The following is a 19,148-nucleotide window of genomic DNA, read 5'->3' on the forward strand; positions in this document are numbered from 1 at the left end:
GACTGTCACTGGGCATGATATCCGTGAGAAGAGCTGCCATCCAAAAGGCTTCAGTGATAATACAGAAGTATAAGAAGATACACAAAAACCTACAAAATTTAGGTGTTTTCCCTTATTAGTCTACAAAGTTCTGCTATAAGTTATGTATCTTTCTTGTGAACTGAAACTTCTAACGTATTCACTTTGTATTTCAATATATCTTTATAGCTCATTTGACAGTAGCTTTGTTTACCAACAAAGAGGACTTGGACCAATTGAACAGAACACAATTCTTGTAATAGACCCAAGTAATGCAGAAGTTCTTAATTCCACAGGCAAAAATCTGTAAGTTGTATTTACTTTTATTAATAAAACTTTGATATTTTTGTATACGACGTTTCATCCTGAAGAGTTTAATCCATATATTTGTTTATTCTGAGACTTATGTCACATTTCATCTCTTTCACATCTGGTTTCGTTTATAACCAAATTAAAAAATCAACCAGTATTGCCAACAGCGGGCAATGAATGAAAACCAACTTTGCCATTGCCTCCATCCACTCCCTAACAATCAATACTCTTCATCTACTGACCCAAATTAACAAAAATTTGTATGGAGCAAACACGTCTGGCACAGCATCGTAAAGGCTGCCCTTGTTGGCAAAAGGGATTGAATGTGAGGATGAGGGCTTAGGGCCCTTTACCACGAAAGTCCAGCTGCTCATGACTTGAACCTTGTATGCTGACAAGAAGAGCATTCCAGTTGACTGCAGCAATGGGGCATAGAGGTATCTCAGGATCTTAAATAGTAGTAGGGGCACAGGGCTTTGTAGATGATGAGCAAAATCTTGAATTGCTCTTGGGGAAAAATTAGATGCTAACATAGATAATAGACCGGTCATGGATCATAACAGTATCTGCCACATCACTTTCTTTTTTAAAATGCAGTTCTTTTAAATTTATGTTTGCAGATTTTATTTACCACATGGCTTGAGTATAGATAAAGATGGTAACTACTGGGTCACTGATGTAGCTCTCCATCAGGTATGTGTAATGCTTTTCTAGAAGTACTGTTTGTGATCTCATTACTTTTAGTTTTTATATTTTGCTAAAGGCTTGATAAGATTATTACATTGTGGCTGTTAAGATATACACTAAAGGTTTGTCCATATGGGCAAATTCACTGGAGTAGCTATAGCGGAATAAATTATTCTAGAATTAAATCTTTTATGGACACTCTGTTGTGGAATAACAGTGACTTAATTCTAAAAATATTTCTTTGCTATAGCAGAATAACTTATGCTGTTCAATTTCCCCATACAGACAAGCATTCAGTGCTCAGCTACCTCACTGGCTGAAATTGCTGATGATTTATATTTTATGCAGATTTTTTCCAGAATCAACACCATTACATTCTTGATGATGGATTTCTTCATTGGAGCAATATGTATATAAAAAGCCTAATAAAATAAATTTGCATGTAAAAATGTTCTTTCTATAGAGAAGATTTATATACTTTCCCTAAACAATCACTATTATACTGGACTAGCTATCATGCATCACTTTCTATAACTTGAAATCTCTTATGTTTTCCATTGACTACAAAAGGTGTTCAAATTGGGAGTACGTGATAAAGAACCTTTATTGATCCTGGGAAGGTCTTTGCAACCAGGCAGTGACAAAAATCACTTCTGTCAACCAACCGACGTGGCCGTGGATCCAGTCACAGGCAACATTTATGTGTCTGATGGCTATTGTAACAGCCGAATTGTTGTGTTCTCTCCAAACGGAATGTTCATCATGCAGTGGGGGGAAGGTACTGATTAAGGCTCTTGATGTTTAAAAAGCTACTGAGACTGCGGTGGTCATGAACTATTAAATGTAGCTTATGTAAGATTGTTCACTGTGGTTATTTACTACTGATTTCTGTTACAGTAATGCTTACAGGCCCTGATTGGATATCAGGGCCTTCTTATCTTTTGAATACCATCATACATAGTTCTATACACTGATATGTAGATTTTTTTTTTAAACACACCTTCTTTTAAAAAGCGGAAGGAAAAAACTGTCTGTCTTCCAGACACTTCCAGAACAACTATGCACATGAATTTACTTGGTTATCAATAAAATGCCTCTGTTTTCATAAACATATTTTTTAATTGCTTGAATAAGAACTTAAAATTCTGAGGTGTGGTAACTTCTACTTAAGCTTTGACATAGTCCTTTCAGTTCTTGTAAATAATTAAATCCCTGTTTAAATATGAAACTTTTTTCTTTGCCAAGCATTTATGGTGAAGTAAGTAACTTCAGTACAAACATTTATGCCTGATTTTTTTCCCCTTCATTTATAGTGGTTTAAATTGAAAGTAACTCCATTTACTTTTAGTGTTAAAATTTTGGTGAAAACGAGAATGAGAAACATGTATATTATTTTTCCCACAGTTATATTGCACAATTTAGAATAAGACTATTTCGAGACAAAGATGATTATTTCAGATTGTGAATGTATTGGATATTTTCTTTTGCAGAGACTTCAGTAGGCAAAGCCAAACCTGGCCAGTTCCGAATCCCTCACAGCTTAACACTGGTACCCGAGTTTGGTCAGCTGTGTGTAGCAGACAGGGAAAATGGACGAATTCAGTGTTTTAGGTCAGAAACTGGAGAATTCACAAGAGAAATCAAACACAAATTGTTTGGAACAGAATTATTTGCAGTTTCATATGTTCCAGGTAATTGCTTTTTTCATGTTCTTCACATTTAAAATATATGCTTAATTACTTTGATATCTCAACACACAATATTATTTCATTGAGAGACTATCATATATCTGAGGCCAAAAATTTGTTCTGTTTCAAAATTATCATGTAGATTTTTGCAACTGTGTAATTTTTGGGGAAAAAGCTACCTTTCCGTTCCTGAGAAATTATGAAGAAATTAGCCTCCTTAAATGTAATGCCAACAAATAGGCAATATTATTTGCACTTTTTACCTTCGTGGTTGCATAGTCAAATAACAAACTCCATTAGAGGAACAGCAAAAAATATTTCCAAACAGCAGGAAAAGAAATTGTCAGATTTCATAGAGAACAATAATAAAAATCAGAGAATAAAAAACTATTTCATGATGATGTTGCTTTTGTTGGGGGGAGGGATAACTCAGTGGTTTGAGCATTGGCCTGCAAAACCCAGGGTTGAGAGTTCAATCCTTAAGGGGGCCACTTAGCAATCTGGAGCAAAATCAGTAGTTGGTCCTGCTAGTAAAGGCAAGGGGCTGGACTCAATGACCTTTCAAGGTCCCTTCCAGTTCTAGGAGATTGGTATATCTCCAATTATTACCTTTTTTAAAATATATATATCAAAACTTAAGATTTTTTTTTTAATTTAGTAGCCAAATGTGTATAGTTATGTTGGGAGCAAAGTAAAAAGTTAGATCCAGAGTTCAGGGATGTTTGGATTGTGGCGGTATATATATCTCTTCTTCAGCTACTATTTAAAAACAAAAAAAACCCTCCAGTTTGATGTCTTATGTACCACCTACATTCTGAGGCCTGGAAATTCAAAGCAAACAGTAGACATTAATACTTTCTAAGGTTTTTAAACAGTTTCATATTCTATACCAGGTTTGAAATCTGTATTCATCACTTTACTTGTGCTGTAATTATGGGCATGTGTTGCTTCTTAGGCATGAGGAAAGAGAGGCATTTCTGGGAATGAAAGGAGAGAAATGGGAGGGTAAAAGAAGATGACCATGATTAGAGCAAAATAACCAGAGAAGGAAGTAGAAAATAGAAAACAGGAATTAAAATAAAAAGGTGGGGAAAACAGGAGAAAGAATAAACCAAAAGGGGGAGAGAATCCACCATGCTTAAAACAGCACTTCTTGTCAATCACAAACAGGACGTACTGCTTCCTGAAGAGCCAGTTCAGAGATTTGGAAGTGTAAAAGCTCTAGAAAAGTGCTGAAGCAACCAACCTGATCATAAGGGTGTTTTTGTTTGTCTTGGACACAACTGGAAGCAAGGATGCCAAGTGGCATGGTGGCTTGAGAGGATCTTCTGTACTCTCACATGAGCACACAGGAACCAATCTGCCATCACAGCACCCTTCGAAGTAGCCAATTAGCCATTATAGTAGACGGACACTCCATCTGTGATCATTCTCACACACGGTCACCCTGACTCTGAACAGGGTGCCAGCTGGTGTCTTTTACTCTGACAGTCCTGACCAAACCAGCCCATTGCAGGGACAAAAGTTGTTATGAGGGAGGTCTAGGTTGGATATTAGGAAAAACTATTTCACTAGGAGGGTGGTGAAGTACTGGAATGGGTTACCTAGGGAGGTGGTAGAATCTCCATCATTAGAGGTTTTTAAGGGCCAGTTTGACAAAGCCCTGGCTTGGATGATTTAGTTGAGGTTGGTCCTGCTTTGATCAGGGGGTTGGACTAGATGACCTCGTGAGACTTCTTCCAACCCTAAACGTCTATGATTCTATGAAAACAGGGTGTTTTGTTTTGTTTGTTTAAATTAAGCTTAAAAGGTAAAAAAGGGTAAAGAAGGAGGATTCTTTTTTTTTTACATGCTTACAGATGATATCTTTTCAGGGAAGAGCTCCAGCTCATTTCTGCTAGATTTCAAACTTCCAGGGAATTAATATGCTTCTTTTTTATTTCTTTTTCCCTTCCTCTATTCATTCTGAATCTGGTGATGTGCAGAAAACTCCCTAGGAGGACTTTCCTGTTCCATCCTGTTGGTTTACACAGCTTCCAACTTTCCCTAATTCAATTTAAATAAATGTTTCATTGTGTCTGGAGCTCTTGTTCTTCTATAGTTGCTTCTGATTCTGTCTCATTGAGACAACTTTTTCATCTTATGCTATTTTGTAAATAGAAGAAAATAATTTGTCGGTCACTAATGAATGTTTGTTGTTGCAGGTGGTCTGCTCTTTGCAGTTAATGGAATGCCGTATCCTGGAGACATAGAACCAGTGCAAGGATTTATGATGAATTTTTCCACTGGAGAAATAATGGACACTTTCATTCCCGTTAGAAAGGTACTGTATTTCACAGTGTTCTTGGTGGATTTAGCACATGGGTACACTGATGTCTAACTCCCTCACACTTCATACAAACTTTAATGTTTAGCAGGATGATTCCAGGGTCTGAGGTTGCTGTATTATATTGTACTTTATTGTAATTTTTCTTCATATACTCTAAGGCATCCTTTGCACACTGTTGATCAGGTGAAGCCCCAGAACAATACAAGTTTCAATACAGCAGCTGTCCAAGGTTCAGTAGACACTATGCACCTGACATTTTAAATTACCATGTGGATATTGCCAGTCAGAGACGAGAATGAGTGACTTATCCAAACTGAGCTGTGCCTTTCAAGTTAGTTTAAGGAAAGAATAGAGGTCCAGAGTTGTTCTTATTTTTTATACAGTAATAATATACTAATATAAACAGTAATAGTACTCCTGTCTGGGGATATAAATTTATATAATGTGACTACATGCCTTCCTTGCAGAAGACCAGTGTAGAACTATGGGATACCGAACTTTCAATCAAGTAATATTGTAATTTAAAGTTATTTTTAAATATACTAAAAGTTCTCATAGCCTGGTGTAAATCAAAGAAGGGATGTCAGAAGTTGCCAGTATTGTGTGTATCATACCCTATTTGTTGCAATCCTATTTTAAGCTGTGCCAAATGTTGTCTTTCTCAGTATTCATAAATTGCTGTGCGCGTATACACAATTCTATAAATAAAAATAAACTGGCTTGAAACCAACATTCATGGTTTTACACAAACCTGTTTAGAAACATGCCACACAGTAATTTATGCTTTTTTAATTTTTGTGTTACTAGTGTTTCCAGGCAGAGAAAGACCTTACAAGACTGTGGAGAAGTTTTTATTTTTTGAGAGGGGGGGCGTTGTTGATAATCAGGACAAAGTTTGCAGCTGACTTCCTTAATTATATTGGCAAACTTTTCATGCACACTTAAAGGGGATTGCTGAAAATTTGATTCTTGAGCTTGCATAGTAAACCATTTGCACAACTTTCAGAAATATCCTGTAGTGAAAAGATGTAATTATTTTTCCCAGAAATATCTTCAGAGATGTAGATGAATGAAAGCTATTTAAGCTCGAAGTCAATATTTCTTCATACAAAAACGTTTTTCAGGTTCTTACAAATAAAAGCAAGTGAAACACTCATCTGCATCCTTTCCCTTAGGAAGGGACAAATTACCTAAAAGAGTTTGGCATGGGGGAGAGAGATCTTATATTTATTAGTGATTTCACAGGATAACTGCACCGACGCGTGTAGTTAATATTTATATCATTCCTTCTGCATCATTCTCCACCCCATTCAGGAGACTGAAGATAATTGTCCCATATCAGTTGATAGTCCCGTATATTTAGTGTGACTTTTTTCTCTATGTATAGCAGATCATTGTTGGGATTCTCAGGTTAAGGATATATTGATCAGTTCTAAGGAAATAGATCACTTTCAGAACCCAACAGAACTAGTTCACCCTTTCATTCAGGCCTCCAGTGTACTCACTTGGAACAGAAAAGGCTTGATATGACAGTTGTTTCCTTGCTGGTGAATAGGAAGTTGATCCTAAATAGGGTTCCTAAGACTGACCTCTTTGGAAGTATAAGAATTCCCAAATTAGTCCGAAAGACAATGAATTAAAGCTGAAGAGTGAGAGAGAAGATGGGATTCCTACATTGATGGGAATATTTGTCCAATGAGAGATCAGTTGATTCCTGTATTTTGAACAATGTGAAAGATATCTGGAAAAGGCATGTAAGGCAGGAACAACATTTGCTTCTCTAAAGAGTCTTGCTCCTGCGCTGATAGCTCCTCAGTGCAAGACTCATGAAACTGTCTCAGCTTTAAGGGGGATTGACTCTTGAGGGCAGTGTTAGTAGATTAGGGTTGGAAGAGACCTCAGGAGGTCATCTAGTCCAGCCCCCTGCTCAAAGCAGGACCAACCCCAACTAAATCATCCCAGCCAGGGCTTTGTCAAGCCAGGCCTTAAAAACCTCTAAAGATGGAGATTCCACCACCTCCCTAGGTAACCCATTCCAGTACTTCATCACCCTTCTAATGAAATAGTTTTTCCTAATATCCAACCTAGGCATCCCCCACTGCAACTTGAGACCATTGCTCCTTGTTCTGTCATCTGCGACCACTGAGCTCCATTCTCTTTGGAACCCCCCTTCAGGTAGTTGAAGGCTGCTATCAAATCCCCCCTCACTATTCTTTTCTGCAGATTAAATAAGACCAGTTCCCTCAGCCTCATAAGTCATGTGCTCCAGCCCCCTAATCATTTTCATTGCCCTCCGTTGGACTCTCTGCAATTTGTCCACATCCTTTCTATAGTAGGGGGCCCAAAACTGGATGCAATACTCCAGATATGGCCTCACCAGTGCCGAATAGAGAAGAATAATCACTTCCCTAGATCTGCTAGCAATGCTCCTACTAAGGCAGCCCGATATGCCATTAGCCTTCTTGGCAACAAGGGCACACTGTTGACTCATATCCAGCTTCTCGTTCACTCTGATCCCCAGGTCCTTTTCTTCAGAACTGCCACTTAGCCAGTTGGTCCCCAGCCTGTAGCAGCAGATGGGATTCTTCCATCCTCAGTGCAGGACTCTGCATTTGTCCTTATTGAACCTGATCAGATTTCTCTTGGCCCAATCCTCCAATTTTTTCTAGTCACTCTGGACCCTATCCCTACCCTCCAGCATATCTGCCTCTCCCCCTAGCTTAGTGTCATCTGTGAACTTGCTGAGGGTGCAACCCATCCCATCATCCAGATCGTTAATGAAGATGTTGAACAAAACCGGCCCCAGGACTGACCCCTGGGGCACTCCACTTGATACTGGCTGCCAACTAGACATCGAGCCGTTGATCACTACCCACTGAGCCCGACAATCTAGCCAGCTTTCTATCCACCTTATAGTCCATTCATCCAATCCATACTTTTTTAACTTGCTGGCAAGAATACTGTGGGAGACAGAATCAAAAGCTTTGCTAAAATCAGTTATCAGGCTCGCTGCTGAAAAGTCTGCAATAGTAGTTTCAACAGAAAATAGAAATTATTTAATTTTCCATTTTCCCCTAAGTAAACGAGTTTTAAATTGCACAGCACATAAGTACTGCCTTAGAATTTACTCAGCACACAGCAGCTTATTGCTTCTCGTGGAAGTCCCTCATTTAACTAGGTTACAAACACTAAGGATAGCGTTCCAGCCAAGAAACTAATTTGATGTGTAAAGCCAAACAGAAGAAGAGACTGATCTCTGCAGATTAAAGGCCAAATGTCCAATTTTATTATTTCTTCCTTCCCTCTGTTTCAGCCTCTTCCCTCTCCTCCCCCCATCCTCCTCCCACATTCTTTTTAACTTGGAAGAGATTACCACTTGCAGAAAACACTACCTGTGGGTTTTACGAGAATTGGTTAGTGATTGAAGCTACGAGATGGACTTTGCTTTGATATTGACCTTGCTTTGTCTTGCACAGTATGTTATCTGACACAAAAACCTATTTATTAATATTTGCTCTAGTAAATTATGCAACATCATGAAGCTAGGAGTTAAAATTTTTGCCAGCATGCTAACATTAGAGTTGCCAGGCATCCAGTCTTCGACTGGAATGCCCAGTGAAAAACGGACTTTGGCGGCTCCAGTTGGCACCATCGACTGGGCCGTTAAAAGTCCGGCCAGCTCCACAGCTCCCATTGGCCAGGAACCGTGACCAATGGGAGCTGCGGGAGTGGCACCTGAAGGTGCGAGGGCAGCATGTGGAGCCTCCCTAGCCACCCATACACCTAGGGACTGCAGGAAGCTGGCGGCTGCTTCCTGGGAGCCACGATAAGCACTGCCAGGACTCTGATCCCTCTCCCACACCCCAACCCCTGCCCCAGCCCAGAGTCCCCTCCCATACCCAAACTTCCTCCCGGAGCCCACACCCTGCCCCATCTCCAAACCCCTGCCCCCAGCCCTGAGTCTCCTCCTTCACCTTAAACCCCTCATCCCTGGCCCCACCCCAGAGCCTGCACCCCTTCCCACACTCTGAATCCCTCAGCCCCAGCCCGGAGCCTCCTCGTGCACCCCAAACTCCTCATCCCCGGCTCCATCCCAGACCCGCATCCCCCTCCCACATCCAACCCCCTGCCCCAGCCTGGTGGGGGAGAGTGAGCAACAGAGGGAGGAGGGATGGAGCAAGTGTAGGTGGGTCCTCAGAGAAGGGGTGGCACAGGGGCAGGGGCATGGGGCGGGGAGAGGTGTTCAGTTTTGTGTGATTAGAAAGTTGGCAACCCTAGCTAACATAGGAGCCCTTCGTCCACCTATTCCAAGAGTTAAATATGCTGCTGTTTGCAACAGTTGATAATATATTAGTATGTAAAATATTCAGAAATAATTGTTTATTTCAAATATTCAGACACAATTAGCTAGGCCTGATGACATAGTGGATATCACTATGCATTATCATGTAGGAGACAAGATCAGCCTCGTGATTCTTATTCCCAAACACATGGGAAACGTTCTCATTCTTCACTCCCGTCTCTCATTCCTCGAAAGACTGCATGAGGGTGTGGGGGGAAAATAGGGAGGCGGTGAAGGGGTTTGGCGTTTTCCATGCTGCTAAGAATGTGCAGTAATTGAGACAGTTGCTGACTTGAAAAATATATGGAAACCTTATGGAAAAGAAGGCAAACTAATATTATTGGCTTACAGCTGTTGGGCCCAATTCTTAGTTTACTAATTTTATTCTGCTTTGGCAGTAACGAACCACTTGGTATGCACCTTGCTAGAATTAGTAGCGGGTAAGTGATTCTGTATCAATGCTTACAGCTGTGATAGTGATGAAGTATATTATGTCCAAAAACCTACGTTAAAATATCATCAAGGTTGTAAAGTCAAGCACTCAAAAGTTAGGAAATGCCAGTTGCCTATACAAATATGTGGAGGTTTATACATAAAAAGCTTCTACTTTAGTGCATATATATGTCTATAAAATATATGTGCACTCTACTTATGTGATGGCTATACATATTCACCACTTTCCCTCCCCTTTGTCCATCTACTATATTTATAAACAAATTAGCTTTTCATTTAATTGTGTAGCACAATAATATCCACATTCAGTTCTTTAAATCTTTAATCAAAATATTGACAAAAATGGACTGTGGAAAAAAAGTGTAAATCACTAGGTTTGAATTGTCTGCACAATGTATGGCATGTTGAGTTCTCTATAAATCATGACAATAACTACTGCCCCTGGAGATGTAATTCCTGTCTCTTCTCTCCTTTTAAGGGGTGGTGGCACCAGCGTCAGCTATAGCTCCCATTGTATGAGAGCTAAATTTGGCTCTGTATCTCAAATTTCTGATTAAACAGGCCTTTTGCATTTGTGATCTAATTCATTGTGTAGTCATTTAGAAGTGATTTGTGGCTGTTTATCTTGACAGAGCTTTGAGATGCCACATGACATTGTTGCTTCAGAAGACAAAACGGTGTACGTTGGAGATGCTCATGCCAAAACAGTATGGAAGTTCACTTCCACAGAAAGTATGTTGCTTTTGTTTTGACTTGAACTTTAAAAGACACTTCCCTGAAACCATGTTCTCAGTGACTGACATCCCCTGTCCATTGTCTGTCCCCTGAGTAATTAAGGATTGGATTCATTGCTTTAGCTAAACAGATGAATTTTCTTTTTCCATGTTCATGTTCACATTTCACTGCTTAAAATAAGAATGTTTAGCAAAAAACTGGCTGCTCTTTTTACCATTCATTTGTAACATTAATTCCCAGTCTATATCAAATATGAATCCTGGGCAGATTAACTAATTTGTCAGAGAGCTTCATACGAAATTGTATATGCCAGTGAGTATTTTTTTTGTTGCGTCATTTGTATGTATTTAAAGATTAATTTTTTCCAGTTCTTTAATGTGTCATTTGTTGACAATGCCCTCTGTTTACTTAGAGGTTGTTATATTTCCATTAACTGGGAATACTTCCCAACTTGTTATACTCAGTTTGACTTCAGGAGTATGAGGTGAATATGATCTGAGTAAGACTTTGAATTTAGCAGAATTAAAAAATGGATTAGGCATTTTCTAGAAATAACAATATAATCCACCATTACGTTAGATAGGATGAAAATGAATAAAATGTAGAAAGCCACCCACTTTCCATCTGATCTGGTTGTTCCATAGCTGTTACATTTCATGCACCTTGCTCTGAAACATGTGGTACTAGTCACTGTTAGTAACAATACACGGGACTAGATGGACCACTGGTCTGTTTGGATATGTCTCTTCCTACGAAGAATAACTCCAAATAGAAAGGACATCCAAGCTTTCATTCACAGGCAGATGGGAACAGCTAAGGTTTATAAAAACACATAACTAACAAGTTCAGTCAACCTGGCTAAGAGGTTTGAGGAGAGGGACTTTGTTTATATTTTAGAAGTATAGAATTATAATAACTACAAGTGATATCCATCTAGTACGGGGGTAGGCAACCTATGGCACATGTGCCGAAGGCGGCACGCGAGCTGATTTTCAGTGGCACTCACACTGCCCAGGTCCTGGCTGCCAGTCCGGGGGGTTCTGCATTTTAATTTAATTTTAAATGAAGCTTCTTAAACATTTTAAAAACCTTATTTACTTTACATACAACAATAGTTTAGTTATATATTATAGACTTCTAGAAAGAGACCTTCTAAAAAGGTTAAAATGTATTACTGGCACGCGAAACCTTAGAGTGAATAAATGAAGACTCGGCACATCACTTCTGAAAGGTTGCAGACCCCAGATCTAGTAGATGGGATTTGCATCTAATTTATGGTAACATTGTTAAACTGGTCCTCACCCACCTGTCCAAGACCACATGTTAGCATAGTATCAGACACTGATTCCCCTCCTCCTCTTTCCCCTAAATAGTGTTAAGAAATTGGAACTAGTAAAATCTTTCAGAATGTGCCTTTTCAGATAGGATGACACTTCTACTGTTTAATGAGTTATCTTTGTTGTTTAAAACCTTTTCATCCATGAAGGTCTCAAAATGCTTTATAAACCATATTGCAAACTGCATGTATAGAATTACTTCATCCACTGATGAAATACAGCCACTTCTGAGGTAGAATGTGGTGGCTGTTTCATGTTGTATAGCAGCTGCAACACAGTTTTGGGCAGGAAGTGAATAATAATGTCCCCTGGAATTTCAGAGGTAACTTTGGGTGGGCAGAATGGAATTGCTATGCTGGAATTTGGCCAAGGCACTAGATTTAATACCCCAACTCTTGTGCAAAGTGCTATAGGATTTTTAATAATAAGTGAACCTGGGATTATTTATTTCACCTGAAAGACTCCACCTCCAGTATCACAGTGCCCCAAATGCCATACCGGGGTATAGGTTCAATGAAGCTTCTAATGGCAAAGTACTACTTACTATATCCCCAACACCTTCCTCCAGGGTTTAGGTTTTTCCCCTGGTAATGTCCCATTTATTACTAATTAACTCCAACCATGTTAATCATATGAGATGTGATGAGCTTTTATGGGCCCACAAAACCACTCTGTGGCACAGGAGTTGGACATTATTGAAAACTGCCTTTGTGAATCACCCTCATGCTTTTATAGGATTCTGATGCTATTGATATTTATTTGACGCTCTTTGGTGAAATTCAGACACAATGCGATATTTGCTAAAGGATTGTACATTTGGTAAAGATGTCAAGAGTCTTTCTAAAATGTCATTTGGCCTGAAGAGCAATTTTGTGTTACAGAAATGGAGCATCGATCAGTTAAAAAGGCTGGTATCGAGGTGCAGGAAATAAAAGGTTAGTCAGATTCCTTATGAGAATGGGCATACCAAAGTTGTACTGGAAAGCTGTACTGTTCTTTGTAAATATTCTTGCCAGAAAATATCAGGGAGAGAATGCTAACTAGTCTGACAGTAGTTAAATTTTTCGCTGTCATTTTCTATAGTTCAGAGTTACAATGAGCCAGCATGGGAAGGGACATAGGGTAGCATGTTGCACTGCTGGTAGACCTGATATTATGGTCTACCAGTGAAGTGGAATCAAACACTTCAACTTCACTGGTAAAAACTGGGTCATAGAAGTTTTCCCAGTGGACTGTCCTATATGACCCTCCATTATCCACAGAATAGCATCTGCATCAGCTCTGTTAGATGCAGAAGTAGTTGTGTTATGTAGTTGTCTCAATTATCCAGAAAAAAATAGTAGCATATTTGAAATAGCTGTTGATTCCATTTTCTTTTTGTTTAGAGTCTGTACAGCACATTGACAGTGCTGGTTACATTATTAATGATGATATAAAGCATTTTCTTTTGCTCAAATTTGTTCCTCCAGATTTACTTTTTTTCCCCTTTTTTCAGAATAGCAGGGTGAAAATGAATTCAAAGAGAGAAAAGAATCAAAAGAATGTAGGGACTTAAAATAGGCAGGTAAAGAAACGTATACGGCACAAGGTTGACGAGGGTAAAATAATGATTTAAGGTAGATGAAGAGGAATTATTTTAAAATTATAATAGTCTATTGCACAAGTCTCTTATACAGAAGTAGTAATAATTTCCCCTTTAAAAAAAAAAAGCGTGTGGTTATTGGGGGATCTTAATGGACTGTAGTTGTACTATTTTTACTTATTTTTCTTTGGCAGAATTCAGAGCACCAGCTTTAGATATAAAAGGAAACAGCATCAAAATCAACAAATGTAGACATATTAGTACAAAGTAGACTGCCTTTAAGACACAATAATACTAGCATCCTCCTCCTCTCAGACAGTCTCACCCAAAGCACTCAGCAGAAAAACATGCAAGGAAGTGCAACAAATCCAGGCTCTGGCAGATGAGGGTGAAAAGCCTGTGGCAGCACTGGTAAAAGGTACTATGCTAGCTGCCACCTCTCATTTAATCAGGGATATCTAGATTAGAATATTTCAGCAGTATCACATAGATTCAGAGAGAGTCTTTCAAGTAACCACTTGCTATACAACTTCAGGGTACATTAGGTTAAAGCCAATAGTTTTTAGCTTCCCCCTTGAAGCTAATAGGCAGCAAATGTTACTCCTGGGGGAATTCTGTGCCAAAAAATTAAAAATTCTGCGCACAATAATTTAAAATTCTGCATATTATGTTTGTCAAAATAACACAATATAATCATGTCAGTTTCAATTATTTTGATAATGTATTTCAAAATACCTGTCCGCAAGTATGTCTCTAACAATACAGACAAAAAAAGGTTTAGGATTTTTTTTTTTGACAAATAGATTCCTTACTAGACACATTAATACAGAACTTTGTGTAATTCATTTAAATTACACTACATAAACATATTTCCTCTCCCCTCAGGCTTGGGGAAGAGGGAGGGAAGGAGCCTGGGAATGAACCTGGAGGGTGCTTGTGTGTGGATGGAAGAAGTATGGAACAGGTTTTTTGTGGGGGGATGGGAAGGAATTATAGGGAGTTGGGTAGCCTCCCCCATGCAGGCCCTGGCTGACCCCTAGCCTCTCCCATTTCAATCAGGCACATCTGCCCCCCGTCTGCGTGTGTCCCTGCACCCTCCTACCTCATGTCCCAATGTGTGTCTGCAGCCCACCCCTCCCCCCTCCATGTTACCTGGGGTTTTGCTGAACCCAAAGCTCTTGGTAATGTTACTCTTTGCAAGGTGGTGGCAGGAAATAAATCAGTGGGGAACACGGCACCTCTGGCCAATAGATAGTTGAAGCAAGCAGGCAAACAAAGGTGCCTTCACTCAAAGCTTCTACTTTATTTACTCTTGAGTACTTACACATGTCCGCAGCGGTTAGTAGAGCACCCCAAATTAACCCCCGTTTAATATTTACCCACGGTCTTGAGTGGATATCTGTAGACTTCCAGTGCCCAGCTTTCCATCTGCAGGGGAACTTGAGAGGTGTCCCAAAATATCCCAAGTATTCAAATATCCACCAAGCTTAGATCTCTTCCTCTTTTTATACCCAATTTGTTGGTATTACATAGCTTGTTAAGTGTGGAGTTTTCCAGCCTGTCAGGCAGGGAATTTTCCATCAGTTAACCAGTTGTATTTCACATGGCAATAGTTATCTATTGCCAGATTTTTCATTTTGCACAACTGCAGCTTCAGCAAAAACTCAAGTCAGGAGGGCACTGGGTCATGTTTACTCCTCGTCACTCACTTCCCCAAACCCTCCTGGTCTGTTAGTTGTGCCTAAGGATTCAGCAACTGCCTTTCTAGCTGCTTTCAGCAATGAGCATAACAATTGGTATGCCAGCTGTGGGCAGTGGTCTAGGCATGTTACTGACTTTGGGCTACCAAAAATCTCCCCCTCCTACACCCATGAATCCCTGCACACCCTCTTACCTCCTTCCCCCATTCAGCCCCTGGCTCAATGCTGTCACCCTATTAGCTCCTGAGCTCATGCCCCAGTCTGTCCTCCCCGACTAGCCCTTCTGTACCCCATATCAGCAGCCCCATGTGCTCCATTCTGTCTGGTGCCTCCTCACCTGTCCCTGCTCTAAGGAACGCAGCCTCTCCACTGGCTGGCTGCCCTCTCTTCTGGCACCACAGCAGCCCCTGGTGGGTGAAAGGTGTAAGTGCAGCACCTCTCCAGAAGAATCTGTATTCTGTTGAGAAAATAAAATCTGCCAGCGACATAAATTCTGCACGAACATAGTGGCACAGAATTCCCCCAGGAGTAAAATGTATAGATATAATATGCTTTCTGTGTGATGTTCTGCCACAGAAAGCATATTAATGTGGGTTGATGTGGTATGCACTAGCTGCAATTTACAGATGGTAAAGTGCTCTTATTACAGTAGTCTAATCTCAAAATGAGACAAAAATAGGGAAAACTGGTTCAATCGGAAAGGTTGTACTAGGGAAAAATGCCTTTAGCCATAGCTGCTACCTGAGCAACCAAAGATCTACTAAAGCCACCACAGTCATTCTCTGGCATGCAACATAAATGTGACGACTCACTACATAACAAAACTTGAAGAGAGCATTTCACAAAACACACAATATAATTTTATAAATATACATACAAATATTGCACATATGCATATATATGTTCATACAATATATAGTATAATATATCAGAAAAGGTTTCTGATGCATGTGTGGTTTTTTTTTTAAGTTTAAAACAATATAAAATAAATTAGAGGCCATGATATTAGTATGAAGTTAAATGTTTTTACTAATTTTAAATAGTTCACAAAAATCTGCCTTAAAAGTTCCTGCAAAATTTGTTAAAATTATTATTTTTAAAGAATTTCATTAGAAACCCCTTCTCTAATCTTATGTGGCAACAAAATACAGTCCTAGAATCAGAGTAAAATTTTCAAATGCACCCAAGTGAGCAAAGAGCCTAAATCCTATTCCCTTTCAGTGGTCACTAATTTGTAATTTGTTACCAGTGAGCAGTCCAGTAATCAGTGAGATTTACATAAGCTAGATCAATCTATCCATTGCTACAATGCTAAAGGGTACAGTATGGACCTTATGGGGAAGGAGAAGGCTGCTGTGTGACTTAACTGGGAATATACTTTCCAGGATGAATTGAAGTATTCAGAATTCAAAAGAGTATTGAATTTATTGGTTGGGGTTAGGCAGGATTCACTTCCAAACAGAATTTGTGGCTTCATTTTGCTTGAAGTTTCACCCTATGTTCCGAGGTCAAACACCTCCACCAACTTACCCTCCTTCTTGTTCTTCTGGCTTCTCCCCGGTGTGCTCATTTGATGCAGCCTGATGGCAGCACAACACACTGGGAGTGGACTCCTCTCTCCATGCTCCTTGACCAAGAATGAGTTGAGGATGTAGGTTCCAGAAACTTTTTATTCTCCAACCCCTCCTCATAGAAGTTGTGGAGTACTCTTCTCCTATGACACATCCAAACAGTAGTCTTAATAAAAACAAGGTTTATTAAAAATGGAGAAAATGGAATTTAAATAAAATAAATTATTTGTTTTAAAATATCTTGATTTACACTTCCTGGGAGCTAAACTAGAACTTAGTTCCCTCTCTGGTCACTGTGGCTGTCCCCAATACCAACTCTGCTGTGTTGAAGTGAGGGCAACATAAAGAATTCGCTGGGAGCTTAAAGGCAACATATACTTAGGCATAAAATTGAACAGTCTGCAACGATTCTCATCTTCATTACAGAAGTGTGGTCCATTGAGAATAAGGGCTTGTCTTCACTGCAGTTCTAGCTTGAGATATAACTGAAGTGTTGCCGCTAGCCTGACTCCTGTGTACACACAAATTTTTGCTCAAGTTAAGTGATACTTTAAACCAGCAGTTCCCAAACTTTGGGTCATGATCCCAAGTAGGGTTGCGGCAATCCCAAGTATTCAGAGGATGCCATTTTACAAAATGACACCCTCCATGTAGCATGACCTCACACATACCATGTGTACGCGAGGTCACATTGTGTGGAGGATGCCATTTTGTAAAGCAAAATGGTGTCCTGCATGCTGCAGTTGACTTTGCACACAAAGTGCATATGAGGTCATGCTGCAAGGATGACTCCATTTAAAAATGGCGTCCTCCATGCTGTCTGGGGTCGCAGGAAGCCATACATGTGAAAATGGGGTCATACATGTGAAAATGTTGGGAACTGCTGCTTTAAACTCAAGCCAGCTGGCCTGTCAGGGGCTGTGGGTTGAAGTTTGTGTGCTGCTGATGCTCCAGCTAGTAAAGCAGTGGGGACTTGGTTACTCAGTGAGCTGCTAATCCAATCGCTGTGCAGCTCAACCATTTTACAGTGTGACTGCTCTCACTCGACCATGGCTAACTCGTGGGGAGTTAACTCAAGTGTAGATAACTCTCACAAATGCCCCAGTGAAGACAAGCCATAAGAAGTTTCAGTGGTTCATTTCATGCTGGGACCTGGTAATTGTTGGCTGCCACATCTCCATATTAAAGATGAAGGGAACTCACAGCATTATAGAACTCTCTGGACTTTACTTGACTCCGCAGGCCACACTTTGGCTATCCTTGGTAGAAAATACTGAAATGTATATAGTTTTATAGGAGTTCATCCAAAACATTACCAGCTGTACAGATTTACTAGCAGTACACACATATCAAACTTCACAGCTGAAATTGAACCTTTTGGGGATCATATTATCCAGCTCCCTTCTCAGTATGGCACATGCTCCTCCTTGATAACTATAGTCTACCAATGGCATCAGCCTCCTTTTCCCATTCATCCTCCTCCTCCTTGGTACTGTAGGAAAAAGGAAATGAACTGGTGGAATCATTTCACATGGCATAATTCTAACAAAGCTAAAGTTGTGGATAAAATGCAACCACAACACAATTAAAGCCTATCTCGCAAAGTGCAAGCTGCTCTGTACAGACTAAACGTTTTACAGAAACACACGCATATGTAGACACGCACATACATGTCCCTTCTGGGTTAATTGTTTCAAGGACAGTAACAAATACATTCCTTTTTTATTCTTGATAATACAAAAATGTAGCCTGTTACTTGCAAAAGGGTCTATGCAGCTAACATAGAGGGATATTTTACTGAGAAAGTCATGTCGTGCCTTGCTTTGTTGTAACAATGGAATGCTTCAGGATTTTCCCATTATTCAAATGTTGGAATTCTTTAGGAGCAACCCTCTCTGACAATTGTCCCGTCTCCATCCTCCGAACCGCAAATATTAGAGAAATAGAGAGAGCACACGCTAATCTTCTCAGAATTTTAGAAAGTTATATCTCTATCCCCCCTGCATGGCTCTTGAGATGACACCAGCAGTAGCTAAGAAATCCTGTTAGAGTGTCATTTTATAGTTTTAATGGTGCCTGTTGTTAATTACTGAAAATTTCAGGTGCATTAGCATGTTCTTTTCAAGCATGTTGCTTGAAATGTTAAAATACCGGTGTCAATTCTCTTCTTTTCTTAAAGAAGCAGAGACAGTTATAGAAGCCAAACTGAAAAACAAACCTATTTCAACGGAGTCTTCAAAGAAGTGGGAAAAACATCATATGGTCGAACAGGCCAGTTCTGGAATATCCTTTGTTCTTATTACAACTCTTCTAATTATTCCTATTGTTGTCCTGTTGGCAATTGCTGTATTTATTCGATGGAGGAAGACAAGGGTCTATGGAGGTAACCATGAA

The 19,148-nt window shown here is 39.7% G+C and overlaps 1 protein-coding gene across 13 annotated transcripts in view; it reads left to right on the forward strand.

Moving 5' to 3' along the window:
• PAM (peptidylglycine alpha-amidating monooxygenase) overlaps window positions 1-19,148 on the forward strand; it is a 209,872-nt gene that overhangs the window by 187,272 nt on the left and 3,452 nt on the right. For 6 of the 13 annotated variants that reach the window (XM_039543593.1, XM_039543596.1, XM_039543600.1 and 3 more), the window contains 9 exons: window positions 208-324; window positions 951-1,023; window positions 1,588-1,795; window positions 2,508-2,708; window positions 4,910-5,028; window positions 10,462-10,561; window positions 12,783-12,836; window positions 13,803-13,901; window positions 18,934-19,137. In XM_039543593.1, coding sequence (XP_039399527.1) covers window positions 208-324; window positions 951-1,023; window positions 1,588-1,795; window positions 2,508-2,708; window positions 4,910-5,028; window positions 10,462-10,561; window positions 12,783-12,836; window positions 13,803-13,901; window positions 18,934-19,137 — 1,175 coding nt within the window. Of the gene's footprint in view, window positions 1-207; window positions 325-950; window positions 1,024-1,587; window positions 1,796-2,507; window positions 2,709-4,909; window positions 5,029-10,461; window positions 10,562-12,782; window positions 12,837-13,396; window positions 13,466-13,802; window positions 13,902-18,933; window positions 19,138-19,148 lie in introns of those variants that run through there. The other 7 variants (XM_039543598.1, XM_039543601.1, XM_039543597.1 and 4 more) reach the window with 4 other exon arrangements.

This window comes from Mauremys reevesii, linkage group 6 (genome assembly GCF_016161935.1).
Source record: "Mauremys reevesii isolate NIE-2019 linkage group 6, ASM1616193v1, whole genome shotgun sequence".
In the NCBI taxonomy this organism is placed as follows: domain Eukaryota; kingdom Metazoa; phylum Chordata; order Testudines; family Geoemydidae; genus Mauremys; species Mauremys reevesii.